The sequence below is a fragment of the Somniosus microcephalus genome, chromosome 9 (assembly GCF_052327205.1).
Source record: "Somniosus microcephalus isolate GS21.2 chromosome 9, FLI_Smic_1.0, whole genome shotgun sequence".
Taxonomy (NCBI): domain Eukaryota; kingdom Metazoa; phylum Chordata; class Chondrichthyes; order Squaliformes; family Somniosidae; genus Somniosus; species Somniosus microcephalus.
In genome coordinates, this window is record NC_140995.1 from 220,668,160 (window position 1) to 220,695,594 (window position 27,435).

At 45.0% G+C, this 27,435-nt stretch overlaps 1 protein-coding gene across 1 annotated transcript in view; it reads right to left on the reverse strand.

The window, feature by feature from the left end:
• Positions 1-27,435, reverse strand: part of slc4a1ap (solute carrier family 4 member 1 adaptor protein) — a 151,568-nt gene that overhangs the window by 81,428 nt on the left and 42,705 nt on the right. The window contains exons 6-7 of the mRNA XM_085997928.1: positions 26,364-26,503; positions 2,573-2,733 (exon numbers count right to left, since the gene is read on the reverse strand). Of these exons, the coding sequence (XP_085854054.1) occupies positions 2,573-2,733; positions 26,364-26,503 (301 nt within the window). The remainder of the gene's footprint in view (positions 1-2,572; positions 2,734-26,363; positions 26,504-27,435) is intronic.

The window sequence follows — 27,435 nt, forward strand, 5'->3', positions numbered from 1 at the left end:
TAATTTTGTTTAATAACCTTTTGTGTGGCACCTTTTTGAATGCCTTCTGAAAATCCAAATACACCACATTCACTGTTTTCCCCTTATCTATTCTGCTAGTTACAACCTCAGAAAACTCTAACAGATTCGTCAAACACGATTTCCCTTTCATAAATCCGTGTTGACTGCCCAATCCTATTATTATTTTCTCAGTGCCCTGTTACCACATCCTTAATAATAGATTCTAGCATTTTCCCTACTACTGATGTCAGGCTAACTGGTCTGTAGTTCCCCGCTGTCTCTCTCCCTCCTTTCTTAAATAGTGGGGTTACATTTGCTATCTTCTAATCTGCGGGAACCATTCTAGAATCAATGGAATTTTCGAAGATGACAACTAATGCATCCACTATCGTTATAGCCACCTCTTTCAAAACTCTAGGATGTAGGTCATCAGGTCCAGGGGATTTATCAGCTTTCAGTCCCCTTAATTTCTCCAGTAATATTGTTTTTACTAATACTAATTTCTTTCAGTTCCTCATTCTCGCTGGACCCTTGGTTCTCCACTATTTCCAGGAGGTTTTTTGCGTCTTCTTCCGTGAAGACAGACACAAAGTATTTGTTTAATTTCTCTGCAATTTTATTATTCCCAATTATAATTTCTCCTGTCTCAGCCTGTTCGGGACCCACGTTTACTTTCGCTAATCTTTTCCTTTTTACGCACCTATAGAAGCTTTTACAGTCTGTTTTTATGTCTCTCGCTAGTTTACTCTCTATTTTCCCTTTCCTTATCAATTTCTTGGTCCTCCTATGCTGAATTCGGAAATCCTCCCAATCTTCAGGCTTACTACTCTTGTTGACAACATTATAAGCCCATTCCTTTGATCTAATACTATCTTTAACTTCTCTTGTTAGCCACGTTTGACCACTTTTCCTGTGGGATTTTTGTGCCTTAAAGGAATGTATATTTGTTGTAAATTACGTATTAATTCTTTAAATGCTTGTGATTGCTGATCTGCTGTCATACCTTTTAATGTAGTTTCTACCTGAGCCAACTCACCCCTCATACCTATTTAGTTTGCTTTATTTAGATTCAAGACCCTAGTTTCGGATTTAACTAAATCACTTTCAAACTCAATATAAAATTCTATCATATTATGGTCACTCTTCCTTAAAGGCCCCTTTACTACAAGGTAATTAATTAACCCTTTCTCATTGCACAATACTAGATGTAAAATAGCCTGTTCCCCAGTTGGTTCCTTAACATACTGATCTAGAAAACTATCTTGTATACATCCCATGAATTCATCCTCCACACTATTACTGCAGATTTGGTTTGCCCAGTCTATATGTAGATTAAAGTCCCCCATGATTACTGTATTACCCTTGTTACATGTGCCTCTAATTTCCTGATTTATACTCTGCCCTACATTACAACTACTGTTTGGGGGCCTATAAACAACTCCCACCAATATTTTCTGCCCCTTGCTGTATCTTAGCTCCACCCAGAGATTCTACTTCTTGATTTTCGGAGCTAAGATCCTTTCTCTCTACTGTCTTTATCCCATCCTTTATTATCAGGGCTACCCCTCCTCCTTCTCCATTTTGCCTATCCCTTCTAAAAGTTAAGTATCGTGGAATATTTAGTTCCCAACCTTGGCCACTTTGCAACCACGTCTCCATTATGGCTAATAGATCAAGCCTACTCATTTCTATCTGCGCTATTAATTCATCTATTTTGTTGCGAATGCTTCACGCATTCAGATATAGTGCCTTTAGCTTTTTCCTGATGTCACCTTAGTCACTGATGCCTTATTACCTTTGTTACGCTCTCTGTCCCTTCCTGACCCACTCTGCTTATTTTTACCCAAAACTCTGCTCCAGAGCCTCAACATTTCTCTCGCTGCTTCTAAATTTGCACTTTCCTGAATCCTCCCATTAGTTTAAATCCCTGTCTACTGCCCTAGTTATTCGGTTCGCCAGGACACTGGTTCCAGCCCGATTTAAGTGAAGCCCATCCCAACGGAACAGCTCCCTCTTTCCCCAGTACTGGTGCATGTGCTCCATGAACCGAAACCCCTTCCTCCCACACCTCACTGAGCCACGCATTTAAACCTCTAATCTGTCCCCATGCCAATTTGCGCGTAGCTCAGGTAACAATCCAGGGATTATTACCTTTGAGGTTCTGCTTTTTAATTTGAATCCTAGCTCCTCAAACTCCCTCAGCATAACCTCATTCCTAGTTCTACCTATGTCGTTGGTTCCTACGTGGACCACGACAACTGGATCGTCCCCGTCCCACTCCAAGTTTTGCTCCAGCCGTGAGGAGATGTCTTTAACCCTGGCACCGGGCAGGCAACACAACCTGAATGAATAAACTAAGACCACTGGAGGTGGTCTTGCTTTCTATCTATCTGGTGTATTATCTCCTGGGAGGTCTCCATTATTGCCACAATGAACCAGGTACCACAAGTTGTGCAACATGACCTTGGAACAAGCACCTGCTCTTCATGGAGCCCTTATATACCTCTTCTCTAAAGATTTATGTTCGTTCTGAGGCTGAGCACATCATTGAAAGAAAACTTTAGACTTTTACCAGCGAGTCATAAGTTTCCACTTTCTCCTCTACTTTCCCAGCTTTCTTCATTCTGCTGAGCCTCTTCTTTTCGATAGCTCCTGTCCGATCTAAGAAGGTATCCTCGTCACTGTCGTAGAAATCCTCTACCTCCCAGTTTTTAGATTTTCGCTTCCGAGAAACTGGTAAGAAAGCAAATTGTGAGGCTATTACTAAAGAGGAATAATGGGGCATCCCGTTGGTTTTGGAGCAAAAAATAAAAATAAAATTACAGAACTTTCTACCAATGATGAAAGTACCTCCCACTTAATCGATACGACTAAAGTTCGTGTCAATGTGAGCACGCGCTTGTGTGTAGTACTGCAGTGTCTGTGTATAGGGCTGGAAAGCTCTTCCAACCAGATTGTAGAACCAGAGACCACTGTCCCTTCGACTGAGCACGATGCACTGAGCACCGCCCACCAGTTCAGTTGTTTCTGCCGGCGGCTTTCTCCACCCCCCCCCCCCACCCCCACCCCCGAGATGACAGCCGAGTATTAACTGAGTCTCCCCATTCATACTGCGTTTACCTTCCCATTTCGTACCGCGTTTACCTTCCCATTTCAAATGAGTGCACAGTGTAGCTCATGTCATGGGGGAAGCACTACTTACTTATTACAATTAAGCGTCACACATCAGTGACGAAGAACCACCATTATCTGCTATGATGGAAGAAAGCCTTCAACTCAGCCTCTGGGAGTAGATAATGAAAACTACAGACAACCAAGAGTTCCAGTCTAGTAATACACAGGATTGTAATAGACCCCCTCCCCGTGGAGTGTAGACAGTGCCCCCTGACTTGAATCAGTCATTCATGAAAGAAAGACTTATGAAATAATACTGAGCGGCCTACGGGTGGTGCTGTCCAGGGAGAGTATAAATACTCGGGCACAGGCCCAGCTTGCGTAGGACATTCTTAACAGGAACTAGTGAAGGACACAATTAGACCTCCATGTTGTAAAACAGTTGATTAAAGCTTTATTTAACGCTTAGACCAAATGCCTAGTAGTTTTCTTACATCACCCCCCTCATTCTTCTAAGGTTGTTCCGACTGTCATGTGCCTAAAGAACATAGGGTTGGAATTAATTTAAAACTGAATATTTATGCGTACTGCCTTCAATATAGACGGTTTGAAGAGTGATTCAAGATGAGTAATGCAAGTTGAATCTGGAGTCGTTAATCCAATGTGATGGGTCGGTACATGTGATGTTCAGCCCGGGACCTGGATTTAAGATCAGAAGAGGGAAGATGGACAAACAATTTAGATTTATTACATGGAGGGTGGTGAATACATGAAACAGATTGCCCAAGGAGGCAGTGAAGTTGGATAGCATCGGTGCAGAATTCAAGATTCATAGATATTTGGCATTGAACGATATTAGAGAATAGGAGGTAGAGTAGTAGATGGGATATTTTTTTTAAAACTTGGGACCAGCTACACAGACTGCAATCATCTTTTCCTATACATTCATTTCTGTTTTCAGAGATACTCAAATCAATCCTTTTCCCCAAACAATAAGCTATGTGTATAGTGTTAAATTGAAAATAAAATATTCTGTCAGTTGGTGACACCTGGCTGTGGGCAGATTTAGTGTCCTAATAGAACATGATTGCGTCTCCTAGCGACCTTTTGCATATTCTTTCTACGTGGCCACGCCATTCTGTTCCGTACTGCTTCCTGTCCATGAAAATCAACGTTTGAGATATTGATTTTCACCCACCCCAGGGCCATGTGCAGATCAGCAAAACAAGCTTAAGCATCGATCCAACCTATTATATTATTGACAGCACAAAAATGAAATAAAATTAAACTAACACATGGGATTAAAAGTGGACAGCTTCGCTGTGTTTTTTTAAACATGCCTTCTTCCTATTATGTCTTCATCATTTCTTAAAAAACTTTGTGTTAATTGAATCCACTTCAGAGAACGCAGAGGACTGCTGCCCTCAACTGTCGGGATAAGACCATTATTAAGTTCAATATAGTACAACAGCAACCTGTTTGATTTAAGAAAAATCAGCATATGAACTAAATGAACTAGAATGTTTCAAAACCTGACAAGAGATGAACAAACGGCTTGTGATAACCATAATGTTGTGTTATCTCTGCCTCCTGCTCCGGACTTTAATGAGGAGGACGCAAGGAGGAAAGGGCTATAAGACAGGTTATGTGAGTGGGCAAGAACATGGCAGATAGAATGTAATGTGGAGAAATGTGAAGTTATCCACTTTGGCAGGAAAAATAGAAAAGCAGATTATTTTTTAAATGGCGACAGACTGGGGAAATGTTGGTATTCAGAGGGACCTGGGTGTCCTTGTAAATGAATCACAGAAAGTTAACATGCAGCAAGCAATTAGGAAATCAAATGGTATGTTAGTCTTGAATTCAAAAGGATTGGAGTATAAGAGTAAAGAAATCTTACTGCAATTATATAGGGCCATGGTGAGGCCATACCTGGAGTACTGTGTGCAGTTTTGGTCTCCTTACCTAAGGAAGGATATACTTGCCTTAGAGAGAGTGCAATGGAGGTTCACCAAACTGATTCCTGGGATATGGGGGATTGTCCTATGAGGAGAGATTGAAGATACTAGGCCTATATCCCCTAGAGTTTAGAAGAATGAGAGGTGATCTCATTGAAATGTATAAAATTCTTAAGGGGCTTGACAGGGTAGATGCTGGGAGGATGTTTCTCCTGGCAGGGGAGTCAAGAACCAGGGGTCACAGTCTCAGAAATTTCTTCACTCAAAGGGCTGTGAATCTTTGGAATTCTCTACCCCATAGGGCTGTGGAGGCTCAGTTGTTGAGTATATTTAAGGATTAGATTTTTGGATACTAAGGGAACCAAGGGATATGGGGTTAGTGCGGGAAGGTGGAGTTGAGGTAGAAGATCAGCCATGATCTTACTGAATGGCAGAGCAGGTTCGAAGGTCCGAATGGTCTACTCCTGCTCCTATTTCTTATTCAGTCTGAGGCATTATAAGTGGTTCGTTTTGAAGTTTACAGATAACAGGAAAAGCCGTGAACACTGCAAATCTGAAAAAAATCAATTTTCTAAAAATTCATTCAGGGGATATGGATGTCGCTGGCAAGGCCAACATTTATTGCCCATCCCTAACTGCCCTAGAGGTGGTGGTGGTGAGCCACCTTCTTGAATACAACTGAGTGGTTTGCTAGGTCATTTCAGAGGGCAGTTAAGAGTCAACCACATTGCTGTGGGTCTGGAATCACATGTAGGTAAGACCGGGTAAGGACGACAGATTCCTTTCCCTCAAGGACATTAGTGAACCAGATGGGTATGACAATCATGGTTACCAGCTTTATAAAAAAAAATTCCAGATATATTTAATTCTTTTGAATTTAAATTCCCCAGCTGCCGTGGTGAGATTTGAACTTATTTCCCTGGATCATTAGTCCAGGCCTCTGGATTACTAGTTCAGCAACATAGCCACTATACTACCATATTTCCTATTCCTATGCTGGAAACAAACAGTAGGTCAGTCATTGTCTGAGAAAGAAAGATTGGTTAATGTGTCAGGTTGAATCAGAGGTTTCAGACTTTTCCAGTTTTGACTTATTCTGATATGCATTATAGTAGTATTTAGCCATTCAGAATGGATGCTTCTTGCTCCACGCTTTATCTATAAATTAAATCAAACAGACTATTTTAAAGGATTGTTCAATTTCTCATATTAGTCAGGTTTTCACAGCCTCTTCTATCTCCATGCTCATCTCCCCAAACTGCTTCTAACTTCCGCTCAGTACAGGAAACTTTGTGCTATCCGGCACCGACGGGACCGAGCTGTTGCCGTCCCATCAAAACTGCCGGACAAACCAGCGCTAATGTTGAAACATACGGAGATTTTGAGCTCCGTATCTGGCAACAAACCCTGTTGCTTAGCAACAGCTTCTAAACAGTCGGCCGTACCTTGCAAGCGTCTCTGTAGCTTAGCAACAGCTTCAGCGAGACCGTGCAGAGCCTGACTGGTGGAAAAAAAAGCAACAAAAAGAAAAAAAAACTAACGAAACGGCTCCTGATTTTTGCCGGTGGCTCGAGCATTCCGGACAGTTAACCTCCGGATAAACCAAAGTTTCCTGTATCTCCCCTTTCCCTTCCCTTCACTTCCTTTCCCTTCCACTGAAATACTAAGTTCTTTCAAATGCTTTGCGACATTAAAGATATTGTAAGTGCAGGTTGTTGCTGTGGCAACTGTATGATTAGCTGACTGGATATACTTTCGGTGGAGTGAGAAGGAGAACTGTCTCAAGAAGTTCCTTCCTTTCTTGTCACTGTGCATTTTTCCCACCTAACAGCCCAGCCAAGAACTGACGGGAAAAAAAAAACTCTGCAAGGGAGCCAAGCATCAGCCGAGACCAATTCAGATCGATGGCTCTCTGGAGCAACATAGCTATGTTTTATTATCAGAGACAGATGGCCACCTGCATAATGCTATGTTTTACATCTTGTTATTCTCCCGTCACTTTGGATTTATAAAACGATACACGAGGATAGTTTCTGGGGTCCTACTTATTATATCGCTCAGGCAAAAGATTCACAGGAGGAAGGTGAGCTGCTGAATATGGAATTTATCCCACAAGTGTGCAAGGCTGAACTACTTAACTGCAAACGAATCGCGCAGGTCCCACTTCGGAGTGGAATAAAATCATGCACTCAGGGACTTACGACCAATATCGTTAGAGGCACACTGATTTGACTGCTTAATCGATTTTAATTTCAGTCTGGATTACGGCCAATAGGGAAGACATTTCCCTCTCCCAAATCCTTGGAGAACAGCTTTCAACTCTCTTCGGAAGAGTCTGAATGCAATCGTGGCCAAAGGCCGTTAAAATAACTTGCATTTAGGCAGTGCTTTGTTACAGTCATAGGCCTAGAAATTCAGTTGCTTGCGCCACCAGTTTGCGCCCAAAGAGGCCACTCAGAGGCTTTAGCGCCACTGGCCGCAACCACCGCGATATTTAGCGGGGCGCTAATGGCGGCGTTAGCCTGTAGCGCTGCGCCGCCACCGATGACGTCATAGGTGTGCGCAACGCCCCGCTACCGCCCCGAATGCCATATTAGGTCACGGCCGCCTCTTCCGCGCCGGCCGCAAATAGCGACTGGTACACAGGGGCCTACCTGTGGCGGTAGTGGCGCGAGTTAAGGTGGAGGTGCGGCCGGCCGCTTTTTTGGCAGCCGCCTGCCCGCACCTCCGTCCCCGGCCTCCTACACCCACCCCCCCGCGGCATTGCCGGCTGTTTCCCGAGAGCCCGGCACTTCTCCTTGGTGCCGGGCTCATTTGCCGGCACTCGCGAGCGGGGATCGCGCTGTTGTAGGCACCTCCCCCTTAACAGTGGGAGGAAGGCCTGCAGTACCGCAGCGTGCTGTGCCGCAGCGGGTGGCGCTGCGGCACTTTGCGCGCCGATATTCAGTTTCAGCGCCCCAAACGGGGCGCGGGAAGCCTTGTATAGCGGCCGGCTTCCATTTGGGGCGCAGAAACTGAATATCCCGATGGCGCAAGTGGCTCCGCGCGCAGCGGTAATTCCGGCGCCCAGGCGAGCTTGGCGCCCCAAAGTGAATTTTTAGCCCAAAATGCCTCAAACGCGTTACACAGTTAACTACTTTTGGAGCACAATGGCTTTAACAGGGAACACAGTTAGGAATTACTGGCAGATGCAGACTCAGATAGATACTTTCTATGACCCGACACAGGCCAAAAAGGAGAGACTGGAGCCTGCGCCTCTCCTTAGCCAGATGTTAGCAGATGTGCGCGTGGCCTGGGAGGACTTGCCCTCTCATTTTTTCGTTTCAGTTAGGAAGTGCTTGGGCTTCAGTTCAACCTCCTCTATGTTGACATAATAGAGAATGGGAATTAACCCTGTCAGCGCAACCCTGCATCAAATCACACCAAACAAAGTCATTCCTTGACTCCCCACCCCCCCTGTTAAAACTGGTCAGGTAAACAGCATGTAAAGTGCCTTGTGCATTGAGTGGTGCTGGAGTTTTGCTAAGTGGGAGAAAAATCATTTAAGTGTATTTTGTGAATTTTAGTGTGTTAAGAAGTCAATTATTTGAAGTAAGTTTAATTTTTTAAGGGTTTTTTAAATTCTTGGGCACTTTAAACCGGAAGTAGAATCCGGGTATAAAAGGGGAGGGGCTAGTGCAGTGCACGGAGTGCCTTGGGCATTGAGTGGTGCTGGAGTTTTGCTAAGTGGGAGAGTTCGGATAAGTGGGAGGTGAGGGTGTGTTTTTTGCTCTGTTTTGTTCCCCACTCCCAGGCTTAGACAGCACTGTGGAGGCGGAGCAGCGAGACGAGTCAACCAAACAGGCCCCACAGACAGTATTCAAGGAGGAGGTTGGTGATCAGCTGGTTGGTTGGTTTTCTTCCTTCTCTTCTCTTTTATACCTTTAAGTTGGTAAGTCCTTTGAATAGTGGTGTGACATTATCATCTATATCCGGGCAGGGTCTTCATAACTAATAATAAGAAATTTAATTAATTATATAGAATGGAGCAGGTGATGTGTTACTGTTGCGAGATGTGGGAGCCGGTGGTCCCCATTGAGGCTCACGGTGATTACATCTGCGACAAGTGTTTGCTGCTAGAGGAACTCAAGTTCCATGTTATGGAGCTTGAGACCGAGCTTCAGACACTGCGACACATCAGGGAAGGGAGAAGTTCCTGGACTCTATGTTTCAGGAGATGGTCACACCTATGAAGTTAATTACTGCAGATGTAGTCCGTGGTCAGGGACAGGACAGTGTGACTATGAGTGAGGAAGGTACAGGGATCCAGGATGTAGTGTTGAAGGAGACGCAGCCCTTCTTCTTGTCCAGCAGGATCGAGGTTCTTACTCCCTGTGAGGGCGGGAGTGGGGACTGCAGGGAGGATGAGCAACCTGGCCACAGCACCGTGGTACAGGGGGCCATTCAAGTGGAGGGAGTAAAAAGAAATGTTGTAGTGGTAGGGAATAGTATCATTAGGGGGATAGATAGGGTTCTCTGCAGTCAAGAGCGGGAGTCCCGAAGGCTGTGTTGCCTGCCCGGTGCGAGGGTTAAGGACATCTCTTCTGGGCTGGAAAGAAACTTGGAGTGGGAGGGGGAGGATCCAGTTGTCGTGGTCCATGTTGGTACAAACGACGTAGATAGGACAAGGAAGACGGTTCTGTTAAAGGAGCATGAGCAGCTAGGGGTCAAATTAAAAAACAGAACCTCAAGGGTAATAATCTCTGGGTTATTACCTGAGCCACGAACGAATATGGCTAGGATAAATAAAATTTAAGAGTTAAATGCGTGGCTCAAAGACTGGTGTGGGAGAAATGGGTTTTGCTTCTTGGGACACTGGCACCAATACTGGGACAGGAGGGAGCTGTTCCGTTGGGACGGACTCCACTTGGCCAGTGCTGGGACTAGAGTCCTGGCGAATCATATAACTAGGGCTGTAGAGAGGGCTTTAAACTAATTAGTGGGGGGGAGGTTTCTAGAGAGCAAATAATAGAAATGACAACAGAGAAGGTCATAGACTTAGGTAGCAGTGGGGGAATTAAAAAACAGAATGTGTCAGGAAGGGACAGAAGGTATGGAGCAACAAGTAAAGTACTAAAAAGGGAAAAAACAGGAACTAAGTGTTACAAAACATATTTGAAAGTTCTTTATCTGAATGCACGTAGCATTCGTAACAAAATGAATGAGTTAACGGCACAAATAACGACATATGGGTATGATCTTGTGGCCATTACAGAAACATGGCTGCAGGGTGACCATGACTGGGAATTAAACATACCAGGTTATTTAACAATCAGGAAGGACAAGCAGGAAGGGAGAGGAGGTGGGGTGGCTATGTTAATAAAGGAAGGAATCACTATAATACAGAGAAATGATATTGGGTCAAAGGAGCAGGATAGTGAAACAGTTTGGGTGGAGATAAGGAATAATAAGGGGAAAAAAACACTAGTGGGTGTAGTCTATAGGCCTCCGAACAGTTGCAACTCTGTTGGACGGAGTATTAATCAGGAAATAGTTGAGGCTTGTAATAAGGGAACAGCTATAATTATGGGGGATTTTAATTATCATATTAACTGGACAAATCAAATTGGGCAGAGCAGCCTTGAGGATGAGTTCATTGAGTGTATTAGGGATGGGTTTCTTGAGCAGTATGTAACTGAACCGACCAGGGGGCAAGCAACCTTAGATTTGGTCCTGTGTAATGAGACAGGATTAATTAAAAATGTCCTAGTAAAGGATCCCCTTGGAATGAGTGACCATAACATGGTTGAGTTCCATATTCAAATAGAGGGTGAGAAGGTTAGATCTCAAACAAGCGTGCTGGGCTTGAATAAAGGAGACTATGAAGGTATGAGAGCGGAATTGATTAGAGTGGACTGGGAAAATAGATTAAAGGGTAAGACGGTACATGATCAGTGGTGTACATTTAAGAAGTTATTTTACAACTTCCAAAAAATATATATTCCACTGAGGAAAAAAGGGTGTAAAAGAAAAGATAGCCATCCGTGGCTAAGTAAAGTAATTAAGGATAGTATCCGACTAAAAACAAGGGCATATAAGGTAGCCAAATCTAGTGGGAGGATGGAAGATTGGGAAGGCTTTAAAAGACAGCAAAAAATAACTAAAAGATTGATTAAGAAAGGGAAGATAGATTATGAAAGTAAATTAGCAAAAAATATAAAAACAGACAGTAAAAGTTTCTATAGTTATATAAAAAAGAAAAAGGGTGGCTAAAGTAAATGTTGGTCCCTTAGAGGATGAGACCGGGAAATTAATGGTGGGAAACATGGAGATGGCAAAAACACTGAACAATTATTTTGTATCAGTCTTTACAGTAGAGGACACTAAGAATATCCCAACACTGGACAAACAGGGGGCTCTAGGGGGGGAGGAACTGAATACGATTAAAATCACTAAGGAAGTGGTACTTAGTAAAATAATGGGACTCAAGGCGGATAAATCCCCTGGACCTGATGGCTTGCATCCTAGGGTCTTGAGGGAAGTAGCGGTAGGGATTGTGGATGCATTGGTAATAATTTTCCAAAACTCACTGGACTCAGCAAAGGTCCCGGCAGATTGGAAAACTGCTAATGTAACACCCTTATTTAAAAAGGGTAGTAGGCAAAAGGCTGGAAACTATAGACCTGTTAGCCTAACATCTGTGGTTGGTAAAATGTTAGAGTCCATTATTAAGGAGACAGTAACGGGACATTTGGATAAACATAATTTAATAGGACAAACTCAGCATGGTTTCATGAAGGGGAAGTCATGTTTGACAAATTTGCTGCAGTTTTTTGAGGAAGTAACATACAGGGTGGATAAAGGGGAACCAGTGGACGTAGTGTATTTAGACTTCCAAAAGGCATTTGACAAGGTGCCACACAAAAGATTATTGCTCAAGATAAAAAATCACGGGATTGAGGGTAATATTCTGGCGTGGGTGGAGGATTGGCTCTCTAACAGAAAGCAGAGAGTTGGGATAAATGGTTCGTTCTCAGATTGGCAACCAGTAACCAGTGGTGGTCCGCAGGGGTCAGTGCTGGGTCCCCAACTCTTTACAATCTATATTAACAGTTTGGAGGAGGGGACCGAGTGTAACATATCAAAGTTTGCAGATGATACAAAGATGGGACGGAAAGTAGTGAGTGAGGAGGACATAAAAAACCTGCAAAGGGACATAGACAGGCTAAGTAAGTGGGCAGAGATTTGGCAGATGGAATACAATACTGGAAAGTGTGAGGTTATGCACTTTGGCAGGAAAAATCATAGAGCAAGTTATTATCTTAATGGCAAGAAACTGGAAAGTACTGTAGTACAAAGGGATCTGGGGGTCCTGGTGCACGAAACTCAAAAAGTTAATATGCAGGTGCAGCAAGTGATTAAGAAGGCCAATGGAATGTTGGCTGTTATTGCTAGGGGGGTGGAATATAAAAACTGGGAGGTATTGCTGCAGTTGTACAAGGTATTGGTGAGACCGCACCTGGAATACTGCATACAGTTTTGGTGTCCATACTTAAGAAAAGACATACTTGCTCTCGAGTCAGTACAAAGAAGGTTCACTCGGTTAATCCCGGGGATGAGGGGGTGGTCATATGAGGAGAGGTTGAGTAGATTGGGACTCTACTCATTGGAGTTCAGAAGAATGAGAGGCGATCTTATTGAAACATGTAAGATTGTGAAGGGGCTTGATCGGGTGGATGCGGTGAGGATGTTCCCAATGATGGGTGAAACTAGAACTAGGGGGCATAATCTTAAAATAAGGGGCTGCTCTTTCAAAACTGATGAGGAGAAACTTCTTCACTCAGAGGGTGGTAGGTTTGTGGAATTTGCTGCCCCAGAAAGCTGTGGAAGCTACATCATTAAATAAATTTAAAACAGAAATAGATAGTTTCCTAGAAGTAAAGGGAATTAAGGGTTATGGGGAGCGGGCAGGAAATTGGACATGAGTCTAGGTTCGGAATGGTCATGGCCCTGTGGGTAGTGGAGTGGGCCCAGGGGCCGTGTAGCCTGGTTCTGCTCCTACTGTGTTCTAATTCTGTGTTAGATTTTAGGAGATGGTTTTATTCCTGTTCCTGGCTGGGGTGGAGATCGCCTTTACAGAAGGTAAGTACTGTAGAAAATATAGGGACAGAGTGATCTCCTGGAAGAATTTCGATCGCGTAGATGGGTCGGAGAGGAATTTCCCAGATTTTTTTCTCCCAAATTGGCCATTGGGTCTTTATCTGGTTTTTCGCCTCTCCCGGGAGATCACATGGGTTCGGGTGGATGCAGAGTGATAGAAGATTTGAGGTTAGGATCAGATCAGCCATGATCTTATTGAATGGTGGAGCAGGCTCGAGGGGCCGATTGGCCTACTCCTGCTCCTATTTCTTATGTTCTTATGTTCTTAAAGTAAAACTGTATCAGCTTCCAAAAGGATGAATGAGTAAAACCACCTCAATCCTTGCTATCAGATGCAAGACAGACTACTTCCATAAACAAAGATGCTTGCCGCATCCACCCCCCGCCCCGCCCATATCAACTCTGATACAGTTTAACTGGTGTTTGTGTGATTTTGTCTTGGTCTTGATGTCTCTACATTCCACCATTCCGTTTACCCGCCTAAACCATCTGAATCGTGACTCACTCGTTTCATCCGCTAGGGTTTCGCTCAGTCCAAGTTTCTCTCATGCTGTCTCCTAAATTTTTATCTCAAGCCACAGCTGAATAAAGGGGAGACGACAGCCAGTGCGAAGTGTAACATAAATAAGATTCATCAGTGTTGGCACCAGAATAAATGGTGCAGGTAAAGAGGCTGCTGAACACAAACGTGTTTAATAGTCTGTGTCCACCGCACTAGAATAAATTACTGCTCTGTGCATTCAAGTTTAAAATCACAAGCACACACAGAAGTAATGTTCTGTCTGTTCAGTGATATAGCAGGATCCAAGTGCGGAAACAAGAGAATAGAGTCGCTTTTATTCAGTTGCACAAGGTAGCAGTATCCAGACTTGTGTATTCAGCTCATTTAAACTCCTTTGCCCTTCCCACCAAAGAAAAACATTCTGGTTGTCTCGCGAATGATCCAAGAGAAGCAGTGTGGAAGATAACTCTTCAAATATTTAAAACCGCTGTAAGCAAAGGGACATACACGTGGGCTGCACACAAATGGAGGGAACCAATTGTAACTTGAAGCCTCTTTAAAGCAAACCACTACTGTTGCTTCAACTTTAGGAAGAGAAGCAAAGAATGATGTGCTGTTCCCAAGACTAAACTTCAGTCCCATTACGCTGCCGAGACAGACAACCCTAATAAATTATTTACTGCTTGTCCAAACTTTTCTGTTTGAAATGAATGATATGAGATTGACGCCAGCCAACATTGTCCAAAAGACAAAGCGAAGGAAACTTTCTTAAATCTACAGGGCTACACTAAGGAATAGTAGGCCGCGGATTTGAGCTCTTAATCCTCCACGCCACAATTTAGTGATTCCAACTGTGTTACCGTGAGGCCAGATACTTTCCCACTATGAGGAAAGGGGGGGGACAGAGGAGAAAAACCATGAATAAATCTGAGGGACAGTCCCCCTGGTCCCCCTCTCCAATACCTCGGGTTTTCAGAGTGGTCCCTAGCACAGATGTGGGAACAAAGCCACTCACCGCACCTCCTGACTCCCCAAAGCCTCTCCACTATCTACAAGGCACAAGTAAGGTGTGATGGAATACTTTCCACTTGCCTGGATGAGTGCAGCTCCAACAACACTCAAGAAGCTCGACACCATCCAAGACAAAGCAGCCCGCTTGATTGGCACCCCATCCACCACCTTAAACATTCACTGTCTCCACCACCGGCGTACCGTGGCTGCAGTGTGTACCATCTACAAGATGCACTGCAGCAACTCAGCAAGGCTTCTTCGGCAGCACCTCCCAAACCCGCGACCTCTACCACCTAGAAGGACAAGGGCAGCGGGTGCATGGGAACACCACCACCTCCAAGTTCCCCTCCAAGTCACACACCATCCTGACTTGGAAGTATATCGCTATTCCTTCATCGTCGCTGGGTCAAAATCCTGGAACACCCTCCCTAACAGCATTGTGGGAGTACTTTCACCACACGGACTGCAGTGGTTCAAGGCGGCGGCTCACCACCACCTTCTCAAGGGCAACTAGCGATCTGCAATAAATGCTGGCCTTGCCAGCGATGCCCACATCCCATGAACAAATAAATAAAAAAGTGATGATGAAGTTATATAAAACATTGGTTAGGCCACAGTGCAGTCTCGTATCACTTCAAGGGGCACTGGCAGCAGTATTGGGACAGGAAGGAACTGTACCGTTGGGACAGGCTCCACGTGAACCGGTCTGGGACCAGGGTCCTTGCGGAAGGGATAAATAAGAACTTTAAACTAGTAAATCAGATGGTGGGTGGAAATGGGGTCGGGGAGGGGGTGGGGAGATTGCAGTACAACTAGTAGCTCAAAAACAAACGAAAGGGTAGGGAGTAGAGTAACAGTCAGAAATTGTGCTTTAGGCACTACAGGTAAAGGGAAAACTAAAAGATGTAAAGTGATTAAACCAGGAGAGAGAAATAAGAAACATGTGAGTAAAACATCAGAGCTGAAGGACAGGTTAGGGTGAGTGGCCCAAATAAGCGTTCTTTATACAAACGCACGCAGTATATGGAATAAATTAAATGAACTGCAGGTGCCATTTCAACTTGGAGGGTATGACATGGTGGCCATTACTGAGACATGGCTGCAAAACGGTCAGGACTGGGAACTAAATATACCAGGTTATAAGGTCTACAGGACCGATAGGAAAAGTGGCAGCGGGGGAGGAGCAGCCTTAGTGATTAAGGATGAAATCACTTCAATGATAATAGAGGATATAATGAGAGGTAAGCAGCCAGTGGAGACTATATGGGTTGAGTTAAGAAATAGGAAAGGATTTAAGACTGCAGTGGGAGTTGTGTATAGGCCCCCTGGTAGCAGATGTGAAGTACTAGATTGTATAAATGCAGCGATTAGACAAGTGTGTAGCAAAGATAGAGTGGTTTTAATGGGGGAGTTTAACTTTCATATAGATTGGGAAAAGCAGACTAGCACCTGTCAGAAGGGTAATGAATTTCTTGACTGTGTCCGGGATAGTTTTCTACAATAATATGTCCTCGAAGCACAAGGGGACAAGCCATATTAGATTTAGTAATGAGCCAGATTTAGTTAATAGCCGAACTGTGCGTGAACATTTATCCAATAGCGATCATAACATGATCAAGTTCAATGTAATATTTGAAAGGGAAATATGTGAAACAGCTACTAAGGTTCTAGACTTAGGTAAGGCTGACTTCAACGGGTTGAGGCAGAGACTGTCCACAGTAAACTGGGCAAATCTGTCACTGGGTAAAATGACAGATCAGTGGGAGATGTTTAAAAAAAGAAATTTAACATGATACAGAACCAGTTTATACCCCTGAGGGGCAAGAGATCTACTTGCCAATAAAACCCAGCCGTGGACAACTAAAGAGGTAAAGGACAGAATCAAACTAAAGGAAAGGGCAAACAAAAATAGCACAGATCCTGGCCAATGGGAAAGATACAAAGAACAGCAAAGGGTTACAAAACATACAGCAAGAGCTACAAAAAGGGAGTATGAAAAGAAGCTTGCAAGGGATTTCAAAATTAATACAAATAATTTTTATCGTCACATCAAGAAAAAGAGAGTGGTCAGGAGCAATGTTGGCTCCTTAAAAACAAAGTGGTGATATTATCAATGACAATGGGAAAATGGCAGACATGTTGAATAATTACTTTGCGTCAGTATTTACAGTAGAAGAGGCTAGCATGCTGGAAATCCCAAAGAAACTAATATTGAATTGGGGACAGGGACTCAATAAAATTAACGTAAGTAAAATAACAGTAATGAAGAAAATGGCACTGGAGAGTGACAAATCCCCAGGAGCAGATGGTTTCCATCCCAGAGTTTTAAAGGAAGTGGGTGAGCACATTGGAAGATTATAGTTAGGGCATCTGCAAAGTTCTCTCGATTCAGGAACCGACCCTTTAGATTGGAAAATTTAAGAATGGCAAGAGAGGGAAACCAGATAATAATAGACCAGTTAGCCTAACATCTGTTGTCGGGAAACTGCTAGAGTTTATAATTAAGGATAGGGTGATTGAACACCTCAAAAATTTTCAGCTGATCAGAGAAAGCCAGCATGGATTTCTGAAAGGTAGGTCATGCCTGACAAACCTGACTGAAGTTTTTGAAGAGGTGACTAAAGTAGTGGATAGGGGAATGCCTATGGATGTTATTTATATGGACTTCCAGAAGGCATTTGATAAATAAGAGACTATTAACTAAGGTAGAAGCCCACGGAATTAAGAACATAAGAAATAGGAGCAGGAGTAGGCCAATCGACCCCTCGAGCCTGCTCCGCCATTCAATAAGATCATGGCTGATCTGATCCTAACCGCCAATCTATTATCACAGAACCATCTCCTGAATCTAACAGAATTAGACACACGAAATAGGAGCAGGATCAGGCTACACGGCCCCTGGGCCCGCTCCGCTACCCACAGGGCCATGACCGATCCGAACCTAGACTCATGTCCAAATTCCTGCCCGCTCCCCATAACCCTTAATTCCCTTTACTTCTAGGAAACTGTCTATTTCTGTTTTAAATTTATGTAATGATGTAGCTTCTACAGCTTTTTGGGGCAGCATATTCCATGGACCTACCACCCTCTGAGTGAAGTAGTTCCTCCTCATCTCAGTTTTGAAAGAGCAGCCCCTTATTCTAAGACTATGCCCCCTAGTTCTAGTTTCACCCATCATCGGGAACATCCTCCCCGCATCCACCCGATCCAACCCCTTCACAATCTTATATGTTTCAATAAGATCGCCTCTCATTCTTCTGAACTCCAATGAGTAGAGTCCCAATCTACTCAACCTCTCCTCATATGTCCATCCCCTCATCCCCGGGATTAACCGAGTGAACCTTCTTTGTACTGACTCGAGAGCAAGTATGTCCTTTCTTAAGTATGGACACCAAAACTGTACGCAGTATTCCAGGTGCGGTCTCACCAATACCTTGTACAACTGAAGCAATACCTCCCTATTTTTATATTCTATCCCCCAGCAATGAAAGCCAACATTCCATTGGCCTTCTTAATCACTTGCTGCACCTGCATACTAACCTTTTGAGTTTCGTGCACCAGGACCCCCAGATCCCTTTGTACTTCAGTACTTTCCAGTTTCTTGCCATTAAGATAATAACTTGCTCTACGATTTTTCCTGCCAAAGTGCATAACCTCACACTTTCCAGTATTGTATTCCATCTGCCAAATCTCTGCCCACTTACTTAGCCTGTCTATGTCCCCTTGCAGGTTTTTTATGGCCTCCTCACTCACTACTTTCCCTCCCATCTTAGTATCATCTGCAAACTTTGATATGTTATACTCGGTCCCCTCCTCCAAATCGTTAATATAGATTGTAAAGAGTTGGGGACCCAGCACTGACCCCTGCGGAACACCACTAGTTACTGATTGCCAGTCTGAGAATGAACCATTTATCCCAGCTCTCTGCCTTCTGTTAGATAGCCAATCCTCTATCCATGCCAGAATATTACCCCCAATCCCGTGATTTTTTATCTTAAGCAATAATCTTGTGTGGCACCTTGTCAAATGCCTTTTGGAAGTCTAAATACACTACGTCCACTGGTTCCCCTTTATCCACCCTATATGTTACTTCCTCAAAGAACTCCAGCAAATTTGTCAAACATGACTTCCCCTTCATAAAACCATGCTGATTTTGTCCTATTAAATTATGATTATCCAAATGTCCTGTTACTGTCTCCTTAATAATGGACTCCAAAATTTTACCTACCACAGATGTTAGGCTAACCGGTCTATAGTTTCCAGCCTTCTGTCTACTGCCCTTTTTAAATAAGGGTGTTACATTAGCAGTTTTCCAGTCTGCCGGGACCTTTGCTGAGTCCAGGGAGTTTTGGAAAATTATTACCAATGCATCCACAATCCCTACCGCCACTTCCCTCAAGACCCTAGGATGTAAGCCATCAGGTCCAGGTGATTTATCCGCCTTGAGTCCCATTATTTTACCGAGTACCACTTCCTTAGTGATTTTGATCGTGTTTAGCTCCTCCCCCCCTTTAGCCCCGTTTGTCCAGTGTTGGGAAATTCTTAGGCCTAGAAATTCAGTATAGCCACGTTTGGGGCGCTACAGCCGGGCGGCCGCTAAAGTTTGCGCCCGGCGCAACTTCGCGCCACCTTCGCCGATATTCAGTGGCATCGCCCCAAGAGGTTGCTGCTGCGCTAAAACAGGCGATGCACGACTATCATTAGGCGCTAAGCCGGCAGCCCGGACGAAACCCCCGAGGGCGGGCGCAGCGCAGGTGCGGCGAGCTGCTGATTGACGGCAGACACTCTGGCGCCGGTGAGCTCTTAAAGGGGGAGGGTGGATTTGTTTTTTTGAAAGGCCGAGACTGGTGTATTTGTGTTTTTTGAAAGGCCGAGACTGGTCGATTTGTGTTTTTTGGGGGGGCTTCTCTCCATTAGTTTGTAATGTGGGAAGGGCAGAGGTTTCAAAGAAATAAATGTTCTTAAATCGCACTGTCCATGCTTTCTTTTGGAAGTCCTGGTGCCCTGCTCGGCTGAGGGCTTGTGGAGCGGCTACATTCTTCTTGTGCCATTGGCACAAGCCGTTCCCTGAGAGGGGGCCTAGAACCGACGTTCAATAAGCCGCCGACGGGCGGCCCTTGCACTTTCTGCCTCCCTCCTGTGCTGGTCCTCCTCCTCCTCCTCTGGTGGTCCTCCAATGTCTGGTGGCAGTGGCTGAGTCCTGCAGATAGCCAGGTTGTGCAGCATGCAGCACACGACCACGAAATGGGAGACTCGCTCAGCCGAATACTGTAGGGCTCCTCCGGAACGATCCAGAGAGCGGAACCGTTGCTTCAGGACGCCGATTGTTTGCTCAATGATGTTCCTGGTTGCTTGATGGCTGTCATTGTATCCCTCTTCAGCAGGGGTGCTGGGCGCACGGAGCGGGGTCATCAGCCATGTGCACAAAGGATAGCCTTTGTCCCCGAGAAGCCATCCTCGTGGGTGAGGCTGGGCCTGGAACATGTCTGCCACGGAAGTCTGGCGCAGGATGAAGGCATCGTGGCTGCTGCCTGGAAAGCGGGCATTGACAGCTAGGATGAGCTGCCTGTGGTCACACACCAACTGCACGTTGAGCGAATGGTAGCCCTTCCGGTTGCGGTAATCCTCAGTATTCTCCAGAGGTGCCCGCAAAGCCACATGCGTGCAGTCAATGGCGCCCTGCACCATGGGGAAGCCCGCTAATGCTGCAAAGCCCATTGCACGCTGTTGCTGCTTGACAAGGGCCATGGAGAAGGAGATGAACTGACGTCTCCTTCTGAAAAGGGCATTGGTCACCTGGCGGATGCAGCAATGCACGGCAAACTGGGAGATGTTGGAAATGTCCCCAGTAGCGGATTGGAAGGAGCCGGTGGCATAGAAGTTGAGAGACACCGTCACTTTCACTGCCACCGACAGAGACGTCCTGCTCCTCAGGTGTGGCTGCAGATCTCCGCGAAGCAGGTGGCAGATCTCAGTGACCACCGCCCTTCGGAATCGCAGCCTCTGAACACACTGCTCGTCAGACATGTTCAGATATGAGAACTGCTGGCGGTATACCCTGAATTTCCGGTTTGGGGCGAACAAAGGGCGTTGCACGATGAAATGACGTCAGGATCTGCGCGCGCAGCTGAGCGCGCGCAAAGGCTTTGCGCCGCCGCTAAATCTTTACTGAAGTTGGGGAGAGGCGCAGATCGCGCTGCGCCCGGCCGCTAGCTGCCTAGCGCCCCACATCTCCTCCTCCTAAGGCGCTAGCGGCTGGCGCAAACAACTGAATTTCTAGGCCTTAGTGTCTTCTACTGTAAAGACTGATATAAAATATTCACTCAGTGTTTTTGCGATCTCCATATTTCCCACCATTAATTTCCCGGTCTCATCCTCTAAGGGACCAACATTTACTTTAGCCACCCTTTTTCTTTTTATATAACTATAAAAACTCTTACTATCTGTTTTTATATTTTTTGCTAATTTACTTTCATAATCTATCTTCCCTTTCTTAATCAATCTTTTTGTTATTTTTTGCTGTCTTTTAAAGTTTTCCCAATCCTCTATCCTCCCACTAGATTTGGCTACCTTATATGCCCTTGTTTTTAGTCGAATATTATCCTTAATTTCTTTACTTAGCCACGGATGGCTGTCTTTTCTTTTACACCCTTTTCTTCTCAGTGGAATATATATTTTTTGGAAGTTGTAAAATAACTCCTTAAATGTACACCACTGATCATGTATCGTCTTACCCTTTAATCTATTTTCCCAATCCGCTCTACTCAATTCCGCTCTCATACCTTCATAGTCTCCTTTATTCAAGCTTAGCACGCTTGTTTGAGATCCAACCTTCTCACCCTCTAATTGAGTATGGAATTCAACCATGTTATGGTCACTCATTCCAAGGGGATCCTTTACTAGGACATTTTTAATTAATCCTGTCTCGTTACACAGGACCAGATCTAAGGTTGCTTGCCCCCTGGTCGGTTCAGTTACATACTGCTCAAGAAACCCATCCCTAATACACTCAATGAACTCATCCTCAAGGCAGCCCTGCCCAATTTGATTTGTCCAATTACTATGATAGTTAAAATCCCCCATAATTATAGATGTTCCCTTATTACAAGCCTCAACTATTTCCTGATTGATACTCCGTCCAACAGAGTTGCAACTGTTCGGAGGCCTATAGACTACGCCCACTAGTGTTTTTTTCCCCTTATTATTCCTTACCTCCACCCAAACTGTTTCATTATCCTGATCTTTTGACCCAATATCATTTCTCTGTATTACAGTGATTCCTTCCTTTATTAACATAGCCACCCCACCTCCCCTTCCTTCCTGATCGTTAAATAACCTGGTATGTTTAATTCCCAGGCATTGTCACCCTGCAGCCATGTTTCTGTAATGGCCACAAGATCATACCCATATGTAGTTATTTGTGCCATTAACTCGTCTATTTTGTTACAAATGCTACGTGCATTCAGATAGAGAACTTTCAAATATGTTTTGTGACACTTAATTCCTGCTTTTGTCCTTTTTATTACTTTACCTTTTACTCCATACCTTCTGCCCCTTCCTGACACGCTCTGGTTTTTAATTTCCCCACTGCTACCTAAGTCTATGACCTTCTCTGTTGTCATTTTTATTATTTGCTCTCTAGGAACCTCCCCCCCACTAGTTAGTTTAAAGCCCTCTCTACAGCCCTAGTTATATGATCCGCCAGGACTCTAGTCCCAGCACTGGCCAAGTGAAGCCCGTCCCGACGGAACAGCTCCCTCCTGCCCCAGTACTGGTGCCAGTGTCCCAGGAAGCAAAACCCATTTCTCCCACACCAGTCTTTGAGCCACGCATTTAACTCTCTAATTTTATTTGTCCTAGCCAAATTCGCTCGTGGCTCAGGTCCCTTGTGGTTCTGCTTTTTAATTTGGCCCCTAGCTGCTCAAACTCCCTCAGCAGAACCTCCTTCCTTGTCCTATCTATGTCGTTGGTACCAACATAGACCACGACAACTGGATCCTCCCCCTCCCACTCCAAGTTTCTCTCCAGTCCAGAGGAGATGTCCTTAACCCTGGCACCGGGCAGGCAACACAGCCTTCGGGACTCTCGCTCTCGGCTGCAAAGAACTCTATCTATCCCCCTAACGATACTATCCCCTACCACTACAACATTTCTTTTAACTCCCCCCACTTGAATGGCCCCCCGCTCCACGGTGCTGTGGCCAGGTTGCTCATCCTCCCCGCAGTCCCTGTTCCCATCCTCACAGGGAGTAAGAGCGTTGAACCTGTTGGACAAGTGCAAGGGCTGCGGCTCCTCCAACACTACCTCCTGGATCCCCGTACCTGCCTCACTTCTAGTCACACCATCCTGACCCTGGCCACGGACTACATCTGAATTAATTAATCTAATTGGTGTGACTACCTCGTGATACACAGAGTCCAGGTAACTCTCCCCCTCCCTGATGTGTCTCAGTGTTTGAAGCTCAGACTCCAGCTCTTCAACACGGAGCCGGAATTCCTCGAGCAGCCAACACTTACTGCAAATGTGATCACTGTGAGCATCAATGGTGTCCAGCAGCTCCCACATATTGCAGCAGCAACACATCACCTGATCTCCCATTCTATGTAATTAATTAAATTTGATATTATTTTTAAATACCCTCTGTCCCGATTCTAGATGATGAATATCGCACCTTAGAAACTATAAACCAAAGAGTTTAAGCTTAAAATGGGAGAAATACTTACTAACCAATCACTTACCCGCTTTCTGGTGACGTCACACTTGGATTACTATTTACCTCTCTCCTTCCCTCCGAGTTCGGAGACTGGTAGGCCTTACCTGGTCTCTGGGACTTTTATAGTCCCGCTGCTGCCGCTGAATTCCCGCCGACGCTGTGAGGCCTTACCTGGTCTCTGGGACTTTTATAGTCCCGCTGCTGCCGCTGAATTCCCGCCGACGCTGTGAGGCCTTACCTGGTCTCTGGGACTTTTATAGCCCCGCTGCTGCCGCTGAATTCCCGCCGACGCTGTGAGGCCTTACCTGGTCTCTGGGACTTTTATAGCCCCGCTGCTGCCGCTGAATTCCCGCCGACGCTGTGAGGCCTTACCTGGTCTCTGGGACTTTTATAGCCCCGCTGCTGCCGCTGAATTCCCGCCGACGCTGTGAGGCCTTACCTGGTCTCTGGGACTTTTATAGCCCCGCTGCTGCCGCTGAATTCCCGCCGACGCTGTGAGGCCTTACCTGGTCTCTGGGACTTTTATAGCCCCGCTGCTGCCGCTGAATTCCCGCCGACGCTGTGAGGCCTTACCTGGTCTCTGGGACTTTTATAGCCCCGCTGCTGCCGCTGAATTCCCACCGACGCTGTGTGGCCTTACCTGGTCTCTGGGACTTTTATAGCCCCGCTGCTGCCGCTGAATTCCCGCCGACGCTGTGAGGCCTTACCTGGTCTCTGGGACTTTTATAGCCCCGCTGCTGCCGCTGAATTCCCGCCGACGCACTGAGGGCAAATTATTGACCTGGTTAGGAAATTGGCTGAGCGGCAGGAGACAGAGAGTAGAGATAATGGGCAGGTACTCAAATTGGCAGGATGTGACTAGTGGTGTCCCGCAGGGATCTGTGTTGGGGCCTCAACTATTCACAATATTTATTAACGACTTAGATGATGGCATAGAAAGTCATATATCCAAATTTGCCGATGACATAAAGATAACCGGCATTGTAGATGAAAGCATAAAATTACAAAGAGATATCGATAGATTAAGTGATTGGGCAAAACGGTGGCAAATGGATTTCAATGTAAGCAAATGTGAGGTCATCCACTTTGGACCTAAAAAGGATAGAACAGATACTTTCTAAATGGTGAAAAGCTAAAAACATGCCCAAAGAGACTTGGGGGTTCAGGTATATAGATCATTAAAATGTCATGAACAGGTACACAAAAGAATCAAAAAAGCTAATGGAATGCTGGACTTTATATCTAGAGGGCGAGAATACAAGGGGGTAGAAGTTATGCTGCAGCAATACAAAACCCTGGTTAGACCACACCTGGAGTACTGGGAGCAGTTCTGGGCACCACACCTTAGGAAGGAGATAGTGGCCTTGGAGGGAGTGCAGTGTAGGTTTCCCAGAATGATACCCGGACTCCAAGGGTTAAGTTACGAGGAAGGACTACATAAATTAAGGATGTATTCCCTAGAATTTAGAAGGTTAAGAGGTGATCTGACTGAAGTGTTCAGGATATTAAGGGGAACAGATAGGGTAGATAGAGAGAAACTATTTCTGCTGTTTGGGGATTCTAGGACTAGGGGGCATAGTCTAAAAATTAGAGCCAGACTTTTCAGGAGTGAAATTAGGAAACACTTCTACACACAAAGGGTGGTCGAAGTTTGGAACTCTCTTCCACAAATGGCAATTGATGCTAGATCAATTGTTAATTTTAAATCGAAGATTGAAAGATTTTTGTTAACCAAAGCTATTAAGGGATACGGGCCAAAGGCGGGTATATGGAGTTAGGTCGCAGAGCAGCCATGATCTCATTGAATGGCAGAACAGGTTCCAGGGTCTGAATGGCCTACTCCTTTTCCTGTGTTCCTCAAGGACATTAAAGCTATAGAGAGCGTACAGCGGAAAATTACCTGGATGATGGCAGGAATGGGACATTACAGTTATGAGGAGAGCCTTGAGATACACAAAAGTGTTTTGACTGGAGCAGAGAAAGCCAAGAGGAAATTTAATTCGAGATTTTTTAAATTATGACGGCTTGCTAGTGAATTGGGAAAGATTGCTTCCTCTTGTTGGGGAGTCAGTGACAAGGGATCATCAATTTAAAATGATCACTAATTGAGTGAGGAAAGGGGTTAGAAGAACTTTATTTATGCAGTGTTTTGTTGGAGCATGGAATGCTTTGCCACAGGGAGTAATCAAAGCAGAAACCATTGCATCTTTAAAGGGAAAAGTGGATAAATACTTGAAACAAAGGAAGAAACAGGGCTATGGGAAAGAGCAGTGGGACTAGTTTTGAATTGCTCGAGCTGGCACAGACACGATGAGTATAATGGCCTCCATCTGTGCTGTAAAATTCAATGTTTCTGAGCATTAATGTTGAACTCTGATTACTAAATCAATACAAGGAGTAAGACTGTTTTGTTAAAATCCTTTAGCCACGTTGGCAATGAAGGCTGCCCTAATAACTTGTACATAATCCATCTCAATTCTGTTTCAATTCGTTTTATGGGTGCCCCTTTGGCAATTCATTCAGTCCTAATTGAATCTGAAATGTTGCCTACTTCTGAGATAAATCAAGCAGTTAAGAAGGCCAGCGGATTTCATTTTTGACACGCTTTCCCTCTCTGGTCTGACTGATTGCTCCCCTCGAGGCTTCCTCCTTGGTTTGGAGGGGAGCCATCCAGCAAGTCAACTCCTTCGAGGGCACTAGCAGTGCACCGGAGGAGACCTTGCCCACCTCCTCTCCAAAGTAGCTCCCAGATGGCGAGGAAAGATGCTGATACTTGCCCCACACACATAGGAAGCCCCAAGTATGCCAATTGAGACCATAGATTGTAACTCTTAATTCCTCATTAATAGTATTCATTTTAGATCATTTTAAAACATGAGCTCTCGCTAGAAACTGAATGGGAGAGAACAGCGTGGGTGGTACCAACCTGCCTCCAGGCGCAGAACCCCTCTGGCATCCAGTATCCTGCAGGCCTCCAATGAACATTGAACCATGGCTTCTTTCTTTTTGCCAGTGTGTGTTATCTCTGCAACAAGCTCTTTTCCTAGCGCATCATCCACTGGTAACCTAAACAAAGAGAGAGACTGTTACTTAACACTACAGCTCGCACTTCACAGGTACCATTGAAAACAGGCAGGCAACAAATTGGGACATAAGAATTAGGAGCAGGAGTCGGCCATACGGCCCCTCGAGTCTGCTCCGCCATTCAGTAAGATCATGGCTGATCTTCAACCTCAACTCCACTTTCCCACCCTATCCTCATATTCCTTGATTCTTCCAGAGTCCAAAAATCTATCTATCTCAGCCTTATACTCAATGACTCAGCAGCCAAAGCCCTCTGAAGCAGAGAATTCCAAAGATTCACAACACTCTGAGCGAAGAAATTCCTCCTCATCTCAGTCTTAAATGGCCGACCCCTTATCCTGAGACTATGCCCCCTGGTTTTAGACTCGCCAGCCAGGGGAAACAACCTCTCAGCATCTACCCTTTCAATCCCCCTCAGAATCATATACGTTTCAATGAGATCACCTCTCAGTCTTCTAAACTCCAGAGAGTATAGGCCCATTCTGCTCAATTTCTCCTCATAGGACAACCCTCTCATCCCAGGAATCAATCTAGTGAACCGTTGCACCGCCTCAAAGACATGCATGTCCTTTCTCAGATAAGGAGACCAAAACAGTGCACAGTACACCAGGTGTGGTCCCACCAAAGCCCTGTACAATTGCAGTAAGACTTCCTTAATCTTGTACTCCAACTCCTTTGCAATAGAGGCCAACATGCCATTTGCCTTCCTAATTGCTTGCTGTACCTGCATGCTAACTTTCTGTGTTTCCTGTACGAGGACACCTAAATCTCTCTGAACACCAGGGAGACAAAAAAAAGTAACCGGTCTCTCAGGAAAAACAAAAATATTTAAACCACTCAGTTCTCCCCTGCCCCACCCAGATTTCAATGCAGATTTAAATTTCTGTTTTTTAAATTACATTTTTACTGAAACC